Below are 14830 nucleotides of genomic sequence, written 5' to 3' on the forward strand. Positions count from 1 at the left end.
TTGCTTGATCCTGTGATTTCAGTCTCCGCTCAAATTAAACAAATAAACCCATACCATGCTCATGACAGATGTAAAATATGTACCTTAGTACATTAGTAAACGTCTCTGTTGTTGATAGGAACACCATATCATTTCATGAAGCAATAAAAATCTGTATTTTATGAAAATTTTGTGACAAAAATTACATATAATGTGAAACCAAATTTAAAAATTGATCCAATTACAAAGAACTTTGTTTTGTAAAAGATAAAATGGAAACAATACAGTAAAAACAGATAACTACAAACAAAATGGTTATCACTTCCAAAAGCCTAACTTATTTTTTTTTAAAGTTGAAATGAAATTTGCTTATGAATGATAACCCTTTAAAAATAAAAGCACAATAAGACAGAACAAATAAGCATTTATTATCAAAATGTGGATGTACAAGTTGTAAAATACATAAATGTATGGATATGTGGATGCTCTTAAAAACAAACAAACAAACAAACAAAAAAACTTTTCATGTCAAGAATACTTTGGATAAAGTATTTTTCTTTTCAAGACAATCCTCGTCCAAAATAGAGCCGTGAAAACAAAGACACATGTAACTTCTTCACATTTTATGACAACTAGCTATGAATCTGAGAAAATTCCTAATGTTTTTAGCTCTCCTTGCTAAGTTGCTTTTCAACTCTGGCTCAGTCAGCTTATTCTTACAAATAAAAAGGTCTTTCTTTGTCATAATTAGGAAACACTGCTAATGTGTCTAAACCTGCATCCACAAAAGTCACTAGCAAAACTTTGACTTGGCCAGGGTCACATCTCTTACTACAAAGCAGAATGCATGAAGTTAAACAACAAAGTGAAGACATTCACGCTGCAACATTTCCAATGGGTTTCAGGTAGTTAAATGAAATTATTCAGTGTTTAGCCTATTTGACACTACATTCGCGTATTTACATCATATACATCTGTTATAAATTCAACAGCAGATGTTCAGAAACAGCTGTGTCTAGCAGTTTCACGGAATTCCATACTGGACCATTTTGATTAACAGAGACAGAGAGGACAATGTAAAGCCTTCAAGATAAAGCTGGCCCCAGTATAACCTTGTCTCTTGCAGGTAGCCAGAAACATCGCAATCTTTGAGAGGCTGCCTAATGAATTGTTTCAAGTTTTCTTCCAGGATTTTGAAAAGGAGAGTCAAACCTATAAAACTGTATTTTGTTGCTGATGGTCATTTTTTCCAGTGGCAGAGTCAAATGAAGAGCAGGGTGATAGGTAGAACTCCTCAACCAGTGTGCTCCATGGACATGTCCTCAGCTGGGGATCCTGCTGGACAAGTAAGATTGCTTGGGATCCAACGGGCAAACGTGAAGGCATGCGTGGAGAGGACCTTTCCTTGCCCCCCGCCCCCCCCACAGGGTGAAAGCAAGAATGGGGCTGTAGCTCACTAGCTGCTGCAGCCTCTTGTGCATCCGTGTCCGAGTAAGTTGTTGTTACGTCCATCTTGAAGTTTCCCATGGCTCTGCAGGGATGCTCTGCTCTCTGTGCTGGAAGTCTGTCCGCTTTGATCCTGCTGCCTTCTTAGTCTGCCCAAGGTTAAAAACATCAAAAGGTTTATAGCTATGATATGCAGATAACTGTATGAGAATAACAGCCATTGTCTGTTTTATGGATACCTACATATACCTGAGTATAAAATAGATTCCTGCACCATTCAATCTCTATTAACTTCCCTATCTTTATTCGTCTTTTAAACACTGATGAATTCCTCCTCCTAAATATGTGTGGTTGAATCTTGGTTAAAACCTGTTCCCATTAAAGCCTATCACAAAGGGCCAGCAGAGGATTGTGCTTTCCCTGGGTTTGGCACCTTTGCCTGGACATAACTTGACAAAGCCTCCACCAGCAAAGGAAAAAACTTGAGGTGAACGTATATTCAGTGTTCCTCTTGTTATTACTTCATACATGGTCAAAGCTTCCAAAGTGGTTTCAAGGGACAACAACAACAAAAAATCCTGCATTGTTTAAGGACTTTGCAAAGTCATCTTCTGCAGGCATTATTTTCTGGAGAACAGTCACAGCCCTGGTGGCACTTGCATTCTCCACCTGTAATTTTATCAGCAAATTTCTCAGCCTTTCTGTTCAACCCTAGTATCAACGTCTGTGATTTTATTGTGATTCTTGTGATACTTAATGTTGTTTTCCAAAAACAAAAGGCACAATGTAAGTATTTTCATGAGGAGGGGGAAAATTCATGGGGGAAGGGGGGGGGAAGCTTCAAGGGGGAAGCTATATAGTAGAGACCAGTTTTAGGAAAATTAACAGCCTTTTTTTTTTCTTTTTTTAAGAAATTTTTCTCCATTTGTTTTCTTAAAATGGGAAACAGCTGGTGATGTATTCCCCAAAAATGCACAAAGAATTGGCACCAGAGACACTGTGGAAGAAACTGTTTTTAACAGTGACTATAAGCAGTATGTATGATATATTAAAAAAAAAAAAAAAAAAAAAACAAAAAAAACAAACCTTTGCAAGTAACATTGAATACATAGAAATTATTCAATAATGAAAAGCATGCAAAAATGAAACATAAAGGGTCAGTTTAAAAAAGGGTAAAAATAAAGACACAAACTGAAGACTCGGAAAAGAATGTGAAATTCTCTTTAAAATTCTGTCATAAGTAAATAGAGGAATTAAGGAGACTATTTAATGTTAAAATAAACAAAATACTGTCCAAATAGGTTAAGTTTAAAAGAGCACAAGCATTGACACATTAAATAAAAAATATAAGGCATACTAAAACCAAACAAACAACCAATCCCCCCCCCCCAAAAAAAAAAAACACAAAACGCACACAAAAAAAAACAAAACACTATGTTAAAGGAAAAAATTACTAAAAGCAGTGCACCAGAAATGAAGTCTACCAGTGAGTCTATAGGCCAGTGGATGACTGAGTTGTTAGAGGATAGCACAAGAAATATCAGTCCCTAGCTGAAAGGCCAATGAATTATCTTCACCAGTACTCATGACAAATGAGCTGAGGGACATTCCTTTCTTTATGAGAAACTTGTCCATCATCTCCAGTCAAACCGTTTTTTCAAACTGTTTTTTCAAATGAATGTTGACAAATGATCAAGACAGAAGATTTTCAACCAATGGCTCTAAGAACACTGAAATATATAATTTCTGCACAGCTGAATGGAGTATGTAACTTACTGTTGAAACTGTCTTGGCACCAATGATTGCAAGGCAGCAAATGTGATAGTGTGGGTTTTTTTGTTTGATTTGTTGTCTTTTATTTTATAAGGGCTTCAGAGAAGATCCATGGGACTACCAGGGGAGCAACTGAATCTGACAAAGCCTTGAAGCTCAGGGTCTGAGCTACTGGCCCTTACAAGAGTAAGGTATTTGTAGGCATCAAGACAAAAGGCTACAGCGCTTGGAAACTAAGAAGTCTCTCAATAACAGCATAAAACAGAAAAACACAAGTTTGTTGGTTTTGTTTGTTGTTGCTTTTTTATTTTTATATTTTTCCAAATCACTCAAACTGGCTCAAAGGCAGCATGTAAAGGTTCAAAAAACATGACAGACCAGCCTTGAAATTCCCACTCTTCATAGAGATATTTTCTTTTGTTGTTTTATTTCCATTTATTTTCTTTTATCCTATTCCTGCTCCCAAGGGCTCTTATTGAAGCATAATTGGATTATGGGAGGTTGGAAGTGGTAAAAAAAAGTATATTGTTTTAGCAGTGCTTCATTGTATTCTCTTTTCAGACATTTTCTATTTCTCTACCTAGATTCACTACAGATATTTATAAACTATCAAAGTAACAATAGGCTATATATCAGATCATGTAGTCAAAAATTTAACTGTTATTTAGCTATTTAATAATTTATAAATCACTTTATTATGTGTTTAAAATTATGTTAAAGATTGCGTTATAAGGATTTATTATGGGCATGCTAACAACTACCTACTAGTGTGTCTTGGAGAATGGGAAATTAGACTAAGAATCAGGAGATGCTGATTCTGTTTCTACCTCTGTCACCCTGTGGGGAAATTGCAGCCCTTTTCTGTTCCTCAGCCTCTCTCCCAACACATGGAGACAATGTAGGGGAGTGAAGCTGAGATGGAATAATATCTGTCCAGAAATCTCACGTGGACTGGAGATAGTCATACATCTGAGCTGGAAAAATTGTGGCTAAGAACTAGTAAAAAAGCATGTATAAAAATACAAAAGCAAAGAGAGCAGACTGGCCAAAGAGTTGCATGGGAAATATGAAAAATAAAAAAGAAGATTGAAACAACTATGGGAGGTCAGAGTATCACAAACATCTAACGAAACCCGGTGGTAAACTTGGAATTCCCAGGAAAGTGTTTAAGGCTCAGCTTTGTTCACCAGGTGAACAAAAACCTCAAAAGTTTTTCTTTAGGCTGTATAATAGGTTTAACAGAAAAGGAACAAAAGTTGCAGAATCAACATGACAGTCATAATTTCAGATTTGTAAAAGACTAAGGCACAGGAAATCCCGATCATAATCATCTAATCAGTCTCAGAAATGTTAGTGGAGAATGTTTTCTCTCCCTTCAAACCACTGTAGTGAAAAAGTAAAATAAGGCAATTGGTTTGTATTTCCATCTAGCTCTAAAGTGCAAAGAGACTCAGGTCAAGACCTAAACAAATCTCACCACAGCAGGAGTGTGTGAACAAGCAGTCTCTTCAATTAAAAGGTTGGGCCATTTTCCATGAGAGTTTCTCAGATTTACAAAAACATGGATAGCTCAACACAGTCCCTGTGATCATTGCAAAATAAATGCACTCTGGTCCATTCTGTTTAAAAATAGCACTAGTGCATTAAAACATTTGTCAGAAACTGCTTTTTAGTATGTGACTTTTCTTTCCTTTAAGTTGATACAGCTACAGCCTGCAATAACTTGATAAAGGCCCAGGGAAAATGAATGAGTTGATGGGGACTTAGCTGTTGTGGATCCAAACCAGGTAGCTATTCCTTTGCTGAATGCTATGAAGAGAGGTTAAATAGTGAAATGTCCAGCTGTGAGTGAAAAAAGTGAACAAGTGGCTCTAGTGAATAGTTAGGAAGAAAAAACCTGCAGGGAAAAGAGGCTGAAAAGGAGTTTGCACAATGTCTATTACATTTATGCCACAAAATTCTGTACAAATAGCTAAGTAAGCTCAGAGACAGTTATGCTGGGAATTAAGAGTGGCTCTGCTGAACCAATGAATAGATAAGCACAGATTTCTTTGCCTTCACCATAGATCCATGCAATATCAGTAATGTGTGACACTGAACATAGAGAAACCTCCTCTCTGGCAGCGAGGAAGAAAGAGGCTGTACTGACCACTTGGGAATGCATCAAGAAAAGTAACTGAGCCCTCAGTCAAGTCTTGGGCTTCATCAGCATTTCTGGTTAAGAAAAAGTGGTTCTGTCATGTATGAAGAGGTTTTAAAGATTCTTATCTTGATTTCCAGAAATTATAGTGGAATCCCTGCAGTGTTGATTTCTAGTGCTGGGTCTTGAATCAGATATTGGTGAGTAGAAGAAAATTCAAAGAAGAGGGAAAAATTATTGCCCCCCCCCAAAAAAAAAACAAAACAAAACAAAAAAACAACTCTGTATCAATGTAAAGCAGTGGCATCAGGCTTGCAAAATGTCCTGTTTGAGAGCTTTAAGAAGTCTGTTAAGCTGCCTGTCACTCTTGTTTGTTCTAGCCAGGCCATACCTTGTGTATGATAACACCTTGGTGCAGCTGGTATATTTACCAGTGGGTGCTGCCCAGCTGCCAGTTTGAAACCAAACCCTCAGAAGCATTTCAAACAGTGGGAATACACTCAGCAACCATACAGGAAAGAACTTGTATTGACAGAAAGATAATTTAAGTCAGCCAGAACTTCCACTCCATGTGTACCAGGTCCCACAGGACACTCTTTTTATTACAGATAATTTGCAAGTGAGCTTGCCGGTTTTGCAAATCAGTGTCCTGGGTGTGTAAGAAAAAAAATGGTGTGAGTGGATAGTGGAATTTGCTTTATCATTTCTAGATTTAGCATTTTACCTTGGCCTATTGATATTTCTACCCCCTTTCCAGTGAAAACAGATGCATTTGCTTGTGGTTTGGGGAGAAGGTGAGCTTAATAAGTCAAGCTTTAGAAACCGGGAATAATAAGTCAATCTTCAGAAACTGTAGCTTTATTGCAGTAAAAAGAGTTCCACTAAAGGAAACTTTTACATCTCTTGAAAGGAACCCTTAGGAGTAGATAAATCTATGGAACATTTTATCCCAGTTATTCTTCACAAGGGAGGAGGTCTGAGGTCAGAAAAGAGCAAGCATGTCTATGCTAGCTTTTCAGATTCAAGTATCCTGGGGGACAGATTGCTAAATAGTTAGAAACACACCTCAGTTCTATGATTTAGTAGCTACATGTAAGTAATGCTGATGTCTTCTGCAGATGGCCTTTCTGGAAGGCTAATTACAAACATGTCCAAATCAGGAGGAAAAAAAAATGAAGAAAAAAAAAAAAAAAAGAAAAAGCAACTGATGTACTACGAAAAATGACAGTGCTAAGAAAAGCACTATTTCAACTGTATTGTCTCTGTACATATCAGTCTGGCTTGCCTACTGGAGCACAGATACAGATGTTACAAGGGGGATTTCAGAGCAACAATAAAGACACTCCAAATACCATATTGTTAGAATATCAGTCAGTAAACATAGACTTTTTGTAAGTCAGTATCCTCCCAATATACTGAACATTTTCATTCTCAATAGAAAATAGCTGTCAACGACATTTTGTAAGGAAGAAGCCAGAAAGTTACAGACACAGGTATTGTTTTGTTATATCCTGGTTCTAAAAAATAGAAATGTGGAAATTATAACTAAATATAACTAAAACTGATGGGTATTCTGGAAAACATCCAACAATATTGCAAAAATCCCAACCAAACTGAAAATGATTTTTACAGAGCGATATAATACTGTAAAGGTGGACCCCATAAATCATGAAGTATCCTACAGCAGCAACATCTCATAGGGATACTTACAGATCTGGGAATACCCAATGTCTCTAGCCAAGATACTGGCTAGCTGTAGAAAGTCAAGGTGCTGATGGTACGCTAGGTGTCAGTCTGGTGCCCACTACTATCACCACTATTTTTTTTAATCTTAGTCATTGTTCAATATGATAATGATGCAACAAATCTGTGAACAAACTGAAGCCTGTTAACAAATATGGTTGATAATATGACCAGAACTGAGTAAGTACTACATATGTACAAAGTCTCCTTCCACTATATGCCAGAAAAGGGCTGTGGTGAAGCCCTAATATTATCCCCCAGGGATTGATAGCAGGCAGTAAAGAGATAACACTACCTTGAGGGTGAAATCCGGATTCCCTGCCCTCTCTATGTGGCTGGGAAGGGCTGGAGCAAGGCAGCAAAAAAATCTGGGTGAAGGAATCAGATGTGATCAATATGACTGCTTCTTCAGGGTGGTAGCCATGGGATAACTTCCCATATGTCCATAATGATAACTAATCTGTGGTGATAATAACTAAGCACTGTTTTACCAAATAGTCAAGAATTTGCTATCTAAAGAAAGGAAAATGGTTAGTGGCTGGTTGTAACCTCATCAGAACTGTGTTTCCTGCTCTGTTACACATAAAGCAAAGATGAGACTTTCAACCCAAACATTTTGGTAAACCGATATGGCACTCTAGAGCTCCACAAAGTATATCCCCACCCATTTCCTTCATTCCAGTCAAAAGGTGTTAAAATAAAACTTAATGGGATTTTGGAGTCTAACTGGCAATAAAACTTCTTTATTTCTTCCTTGTGGAACAAGTATATAACTGTGTTCCTTACATTTTGGAGTGGTTTTACATGGAGAAACTTGTTCTGAGAAAGCATTTGGACTGTGAAGATTCAAAAGCACTCACCCTGTTACCTAAAGTCCAACACTACCCTTGGTATTGCTAACTTGGAGTGTGATAGAAAATATAAGCAGAAAGCTGCTGGATAACTTGAACATTACATGTCTGTATAACTGTTAAGAGAAAGCATATGTTTTGGTCCACCTCTCCAACCTAAATAATGCGTGTTCAGTGACAAATAAATGGTAGACAGGGGAAAGCTAACAATGTTTGTCATAGCAGCTCATTTTCTGGATCAGCTCTTCCAGCAGATCCAAAAAGACTCTGTTCTCTTGTTTCATGCTCAGTAAAAACGTTCATGGCACCCATAATTTGTTGTGGTTTAGCCAGAACAGATTTAATTCCCCAAGCACGTGCAATTTTTTAATTTTATTTATTTTATTTTATTTATTTTATTTTATTTTATTTTATTTTATTTATTTATTTATTTATTTTTAAATCCCTTATTTAAGCTTTATAGAAGCTTGTACCCTTCAGCAAAAGTGTACATACTACAAAATCAGGGCAGTTATTTGGCAATAATATGTAGGTCCTGCAGTGTTCACACATCTTTTTCAAAAATAATGGGTTTTATGCATGCGCATCTTATACTCCACTTTGAAAACTTTCCCTGCTATTTTTGTGCCATCATTTTATCATCAATTGCAGGCAATGATTGTAGAAATATTGATAACCGAGCATGATTTCTGGGACAATAAGCAGCTTGGCTTGTCATCTGGCTGCCACTGTGGGGAATAAGAATTGAGTTTGATACATGGACGCTTAATAATTTTGTGCCTACAGTTTTGAAGGTTTTTCTTAAAAATTGACTCTTGCTTTTTCCTATTTTATAAAATTGAAGAAGCTGGCAGTATTTTGCAATTGTAAATGAGTTCTACTATTTCTCTTATATCTCCATTATTCTGCTTACTAGTTCTCATCTGCCAGGTTTTTCATTCAACTATATTTTTTAGTGAAAAGGTAAAATAAAGAAGAAAAAAGAAGTGAGCAAAACATCTGATGAAGTTATTTTTAACTGAATGAGTGTATTTGGAAAGAATAATTTCTGAAACAAAATAGCCACCAAATATATCAGAAAAGTGTTAAAATTCCTGTCTGGTTTCTTTTCTAAAAAGCTAACTTAAATGAGTTTGCGAGTAGATTAGAAGTTCAGAAAAGTTGTTTACTTTATACTTCCATGCATAAAAAGTAGAACACTACCTTTTGCCCAAAGTAAATATTAAGCATTAACATGCTAACAAAAAAAGAGCAAATAGAACACTTCTGGATTATCCTCACAGGAAATCCCGTTGGTGCAAGCTACAGATCCCATGGTGACCTTTCATGCTTAGGACTGCTTTCCAATGGTGCAGGCTGAAGAGCTGGCATATGACTAGAACACATGAGCAGAGGTAAGTCCTGGTCTTCAGTCTCTGGCCTAAGTCTTAGAAATTTCTCATTTGTAAAAGAAGAGTCTTGATTTCATTACAATATATATCAGAACTAATTGAAATAATAATCCAGCATAAGATTAAGTTACCTGGTAACCTGAGTATCTGCCAAACTATTAATTTATGTCATAGCCCCCAGTGGTATCCAGGAGGGTTCTTATGACAAACAGCAAATAATGTTCTGCGTGTAAATGTCATTGATCTCATTGACTGCATTCATACCAGAAGATAAAATGGTGGAGGGATAGATGCCTGGAAGCTAAGTGGCATAGGCTGGGTTGCATCTTTTTGGATAAACTCTCTAATCTCCAAAACACTTTTTTTTTTTTTTCTATGTAAATCTTTGAAATGTGAAGGAGTTTGCTTCGGGGAATGATTTTGGTCAGGGAAAGAAATATGCCAGGGACCATAGAAGACTGCCTATATTCCTTCTTTTAAATATTTGATAATACCAGCTTAATGATTGTGCTGCCCTTTACCCATTTGGAAGAGACATAGGTAGACATGAAATACATAGGAAAAAAATGTAGAATAAAGAAGTAAAAATAGACAAAATACAGCAATGAAGGTGTAAAATGCAGAATAAGAAAAGGAAAGGAAGTGGAAAAAGAAGAACTAGATACCTGAAAAATGAGAAAGTATTTAAAAGAATGTCAAAATTGGAAATCTAATTAATTTAACTAACTAACCATACATCTAATTGAAACTAACTCCTGAGACAGTTGTATATAGCTAATGTGCTTCTTTATTTAATGAAGTCTTTACACACAGCAGATGGGCAGTAACCATGGCAGAGTTAATATTGAGCTCTTCTTTTCTTTAGTCTGTGTACAGCTTGTGTTGTGTTTTCATGAAAACAGAAACATCTGAAAAGTGCTCGAATTTAGAAAGATTTTTCAAATAAACAAAGAAGGCACAATCTTACTCTGTGCCAGAGGAGGTTTGGGTCAGACCAGGACAGACTTAAGGATGGGCTGGAGCAGACTCAACACTCATCATGCAGCAACATCAGCTTTGAGTCACACAACTCCAGACTGAAGAGTCTGCAATGTCAGATAATTTTTCCCCACTCTAGATTTTGTGTGGCGAACCAGCTTATACACAGAAGCTTTAAGTGAAACACAATGGGATTGTTCGCTTATGTAATAGTGGGCATGCATTTTGGGAGACCTGGGTCCAAGCAGTATCCTCATCAAACCAGTAGCAAGGGTGGAAGTCTCATGAGTCCTTAGCTCTACTTTAAAAACATTTGCTCTTACAATTTGCTTGTTCTTGGCCTGCTCACATGGCTAGGTACATAAAGCTCAAATGCGGTTGCCCCAAAAGCAGAGTTTAGTGCTATATGAGATGCCCTCGATTACCTGACATCGACAGAAAGCAGATACAACAGCAGACCACAGAAGACTTGTGCCTGTTGGACTGGCAGCTAGGCATTTATTTTCACATAAATGAACTGAGCCCACAGCTGTGGGATGGATTTTATGCCAGCTAACTGTAGACAACTGAAAGATTAGTTCAGGCTCTCTGTACAAGATAAATAGAGGCTCTGACATAGAATAATGAGTTCCAGCCTAAGTTATCTGATATATGTGTCACAGACCAACTTTGAGAGATACAAGTCTCTCCTCACTGACTACTAAAGGAGCTTAAACTAAATAAATGATTTTAAATTGATTAGTTTAGAAGAATACAGTCCTGTTGCTTCCCCAGAAAAATAGAGATACCCTTCCCTCTCTGAACCACAGACTCAAGTCCCTTCCTGTCTAGCAGCTGTATAAACTCTCTGCATGCTGCACTGCTTAGCAGAGGCAATTTGCTTCTGGATTAGAGCTAATTTATACCCACAATGTTCAGGCGAGCAGAAGCTGAATAGTCCCATCAGCCTGGCACATACCACAAGCTGATAAACACTGCCAAGGGCTGGGTAAGGAAGTCACTCTGAAGCACAGGGGTGCAATTACCTGTTCATCCATGCAGACATGCCATCTAATTCCTATTTATTTCAGATACCTTTGAAAATCTTGCACAAACCCTTTGAAGTAGGAGTTGTTCTGCATCTAACCCATATTTAACTCAGTCTGTTTTTGACCCTAAACATGTCCCCTTGGTTTTGACTGCTTCAGTAGAAACAAGCACATTCTCAGATCTGTTTTCCTAATACACTGTGACGTATGTGTTTTGATTGCTCAGTAGATTACCATGTAATCATTCAAATAACTCTGTTTTAACTCCATTTAAATTTAAATGACTGAGGCACAGACTAGAAGTTATGCTTTATTACAGCTGAATGTGAAAAGGAAAATTCTGGAGAAGTATCCCTGTGTAGCACAGATGTCTTCTTGCACCATTGACACTCATGACATTTACTTCCACCTTTTCCAAAAATCCTTCGGGAAATATGCTTACACTATGGGTAATTGATTCAGGTTGATGGTTCCTGCTGAGTAATTACACTCACTAAATGCCTGTGAATATAATTTTCTATCAACCAGCAATTTATAATCAAGCATAATGGGTTCAGGTGCACATATGGAGTGAGTGACATGTGAAATACTAGTATGTGGAAGTCAAGTAACAAATTATACTGGATGCTGCAGCATGTTGACCTACAGTGTCTTGAGATCTCAGGTTTACCTTGGGAATTGGTAAAGCAAAATAAGAGAGATGAGATGAAGTAAATAAATGAAAACAGCAAATGAGGTGCAAGCATTTAAGAAAATGAAAGTAAAACTACCGATTATGACTAACATTAAAACCATGCTCAGACTAGAAGCATAGGTGTCTCTTAGAAATGGGCTATTGGCTGACCAAGACCAGATGCATGAACAATATATGTCTTGTTCTTTTCAAATTTACATTGTAAAATGTGAAAAGTTCTAGTTTAGCTGTATCTACAGATCCACATGCACAAGCAACAGGAAAGCAGCTCTGAATTTTCCCAGTAAAGTATTGGTTATTAGACCGTGGGAATACAATAAGATTTTTTTTTCCCAATTTGTTAGAATCCAGTTTATAAATTGCAAATACTTGCCTGTGAATAAGGGCATCTCTCAGCAGCGTGAGCCAAAACTCATTCTCAAAAAGGACACATGCTTTCTAGCCTGCCTCAGGTGTATCTCCTGAAAGACACGGCATAACCCTGTCAGCAGTTAGGGAGCTCACAGGAGTTGCTTTGGCATATTCTCTTTATTCTTTTGGTGGAAGTTTCTAGGTAGAGTGATCTTTTGAGTCACATCCAAATGAAATATATGGGGAGAAGGACAATTCCTTATCTGCATCTAGAGGGAGACCTACTTTACTGGAAAACAACAGCTATCTCCATCGAGACACTGAGACTCAGAACACGTTACAGAGGAGATGGAGTGAAGATGCCTGTTAACAGACAGCAAATCACACCAGTGAGCATAGTTCTACTAACAGACTGAGAACTTAAAGGCAAATAGTAATGTGGTGCCTGTGACATGCCTGCTGCCTTTGCAGTGATGGTGTCTGCAGCTCTGTGCCAGTTACCCAGCGTGGTCGATTACCATCACAAAGCAGGACTGAACAAATGGGCAGCCAGCCATCACTGTGATGTTGTCATTCAATCCCATCTCATTTCTTCTTTTTGCCTTTCATCCCTGTCCCCTACTGCTGAGGAGAGGATCCTGGTTCAGAGATGAGTGAGGAGTATCATAGCTATGCCATCTATTTTTTTGCATATCAGCTCTAATTTCTTTAATGTGGCATCTCTAAAACTGCAGCTCCATAAGAGCCATACAATCAATAATTTAAGAATTAAGGTATGTGGAAAGCTAGTCTGGCTCTGCCTGATTATTGGGACTTGACAATAAACACTCTCAAACTGGAATAAGTGCCTGGGAGGTGGCTGGTACAGTAATTCACTTCTACTCTTGCAACAACAAGTTTCCAGGAATTGTGCTGTGAGTTTCCAGGGAACAACCACAGCCTGCACTGACCTCCCTGCTGTCTCATGTCTCTCCACCTATTCTTCATTAGAGATTTCTCTGCTAAAGTCCAAAACTTAGAATCACAAGAAGTCTAGATCTTGTGTAGCTCTTTTATTCACTGAAGGAGAGACACCCTCACCAAAAGGAGACTTAGCAAGTAGCTTGCTTGTGATCACACAGCAAAGTATCAGCCTTCAGTAATCACCAAACCTCCTTTCACAATGCATGGAAAGTTGATGTCTAACAGAGGGATCCACAGAAGCCACTGCGTTGAACACAAAGCTGTCTGGGTTAGTCTCTGACTAACAGACGGGACACCAGACATCCCCTAAAACACAGCAGGAGACAAACTGAATCTTCCCTAAATCTCTTACTGTCAAAAATTTGCTTTACTTTCCTTATTTATGAAAAGAATATGTATATACCTGTATATATACATCCATATACATATGTATGTACATTTTACTGCAAGCCTTGTGCTATTATGAAGACTCTATATGAAGTTGGAGACAATATAAGCACTGAGATAACATAAAAGCACATATTCAGTCATCCCATCTAACACAGATTCCCATCTCAGAGTGGCCCCCTTCTCATCTCAGAGTGGACAATGTCAAAGAACAAGTCAAATGGAGACAAATATCTGCTGTGGCATATCCTCCCCTCTGCTGAAATTTCCAGACTTTCTAAGCCAATGAACACGTGGGGGGGTCTCATGGACCTTGATGGATTTTTCGCCATGAATTTCTCTTTCTCTTTGAATCTTTTCATACTTTTAATACCAAGAACACCCCTCGGTGATATGCTGCATTGCACTACAAGGCATGGTTTGTTTTCTTTTAAACCTGAAGCCTGATAACTTCATGCCCTTGAGTTACCAGAAAGAGTGAATATTCATTTCTTAGCTGTCTCTTCAATAACTTTCATAACATATTATTATTTAACCAGTTTCCTTCTTTTCAGTTGTCACTTCTCTGAGTTCAAACTATTTTGAGTCTATGAAATTATTCATTGTAAGCCCTGACACATTTTTTTTTAATCCTGTTTTTGTTTTTCCTTTTATTTCCATTTTTTCTTTGTTTGTTTGTTTGTTTTTTATCATTCTAAGTCTACAATTTATTTTTTTTTGAAATAAGGAAGTGAACTTATACACAAAATTGTGCAGATATATGTATTTGAACATATACATGTATGAACACAATAGCATCTTGATGTTCATTTCTTTATAGCTTTCTTTGCAATTTTGAACATATTAACAGCTCTCGGATGTCCATTAGACATTGGGCTATCCATACATTTTTCAAAATCTCTCCCCTTCATAACTGAAGCTAAGTTATAGTCTATTGTCTTGACGGTAAATTTTAGATTAATTTCTTCCTAACTTCTATGCAATTATCAGCTGAATTTCAGCTTCCATTTTCTTATTACCCTGCAACTCAGACCTGTGACTATCATCACCTACTGCAGCTCTTTGCAACAGATATAATTTTGGCTATTCTGGTATCTTAAGTGGAT

At 37.4% G+C, this 14830-nt stretch overlaps 1 protein-coding gene across 4 annotated transcripts in view; it reads right to left on the reverse strand.

Annotated features, from left to right (window-relative positions):
- Positions 1–388: 388 nt before the first annotated feature.
- Positions 389–14830, reverse strand: part of STK32B (serine/threonine kinase 32B) — a 175462-nt gene continuing 161020 nt past the window's right edge. For 2 of the 4 annotated variants that reach the window (XM_048047020.2, XM_013179850.3), the window contains exons 12-13: positions 1437–1574; positions 389–1317 (exon numbers count right to left, since the gene is read on the reverse strand). In XM_048047020.2, the coding sequence (XP_047902977.1) occupies positions 1302–1317; positions 1437–1574 (154 nt within the window). In that variant the 3' untranslated portion in view covers positions 389–1301. Of the gene's footprint in view, positions 1318–1436; positions 1575–6339; positions 7450–14830 lie in introns of those variants that run through there. The other 2 variants (XM_013179866.3, XM_048046991.2) reach the window with 2 other exon arrangements.

This window comes from Anser cygnoides, chromosome 4 (genome assembly GCF_040182565.1).
Source record: "Anser cygnoides isolate HZ-2024a breed goose chromosome 4, Taihu_goose_T2T_genome, whole genome shotgun sequence".
NCBI lineage: Eukaryota > Metazoa > Chordata > Aves > Anseriformes > Anatidae > Anser > Anser cygnoides.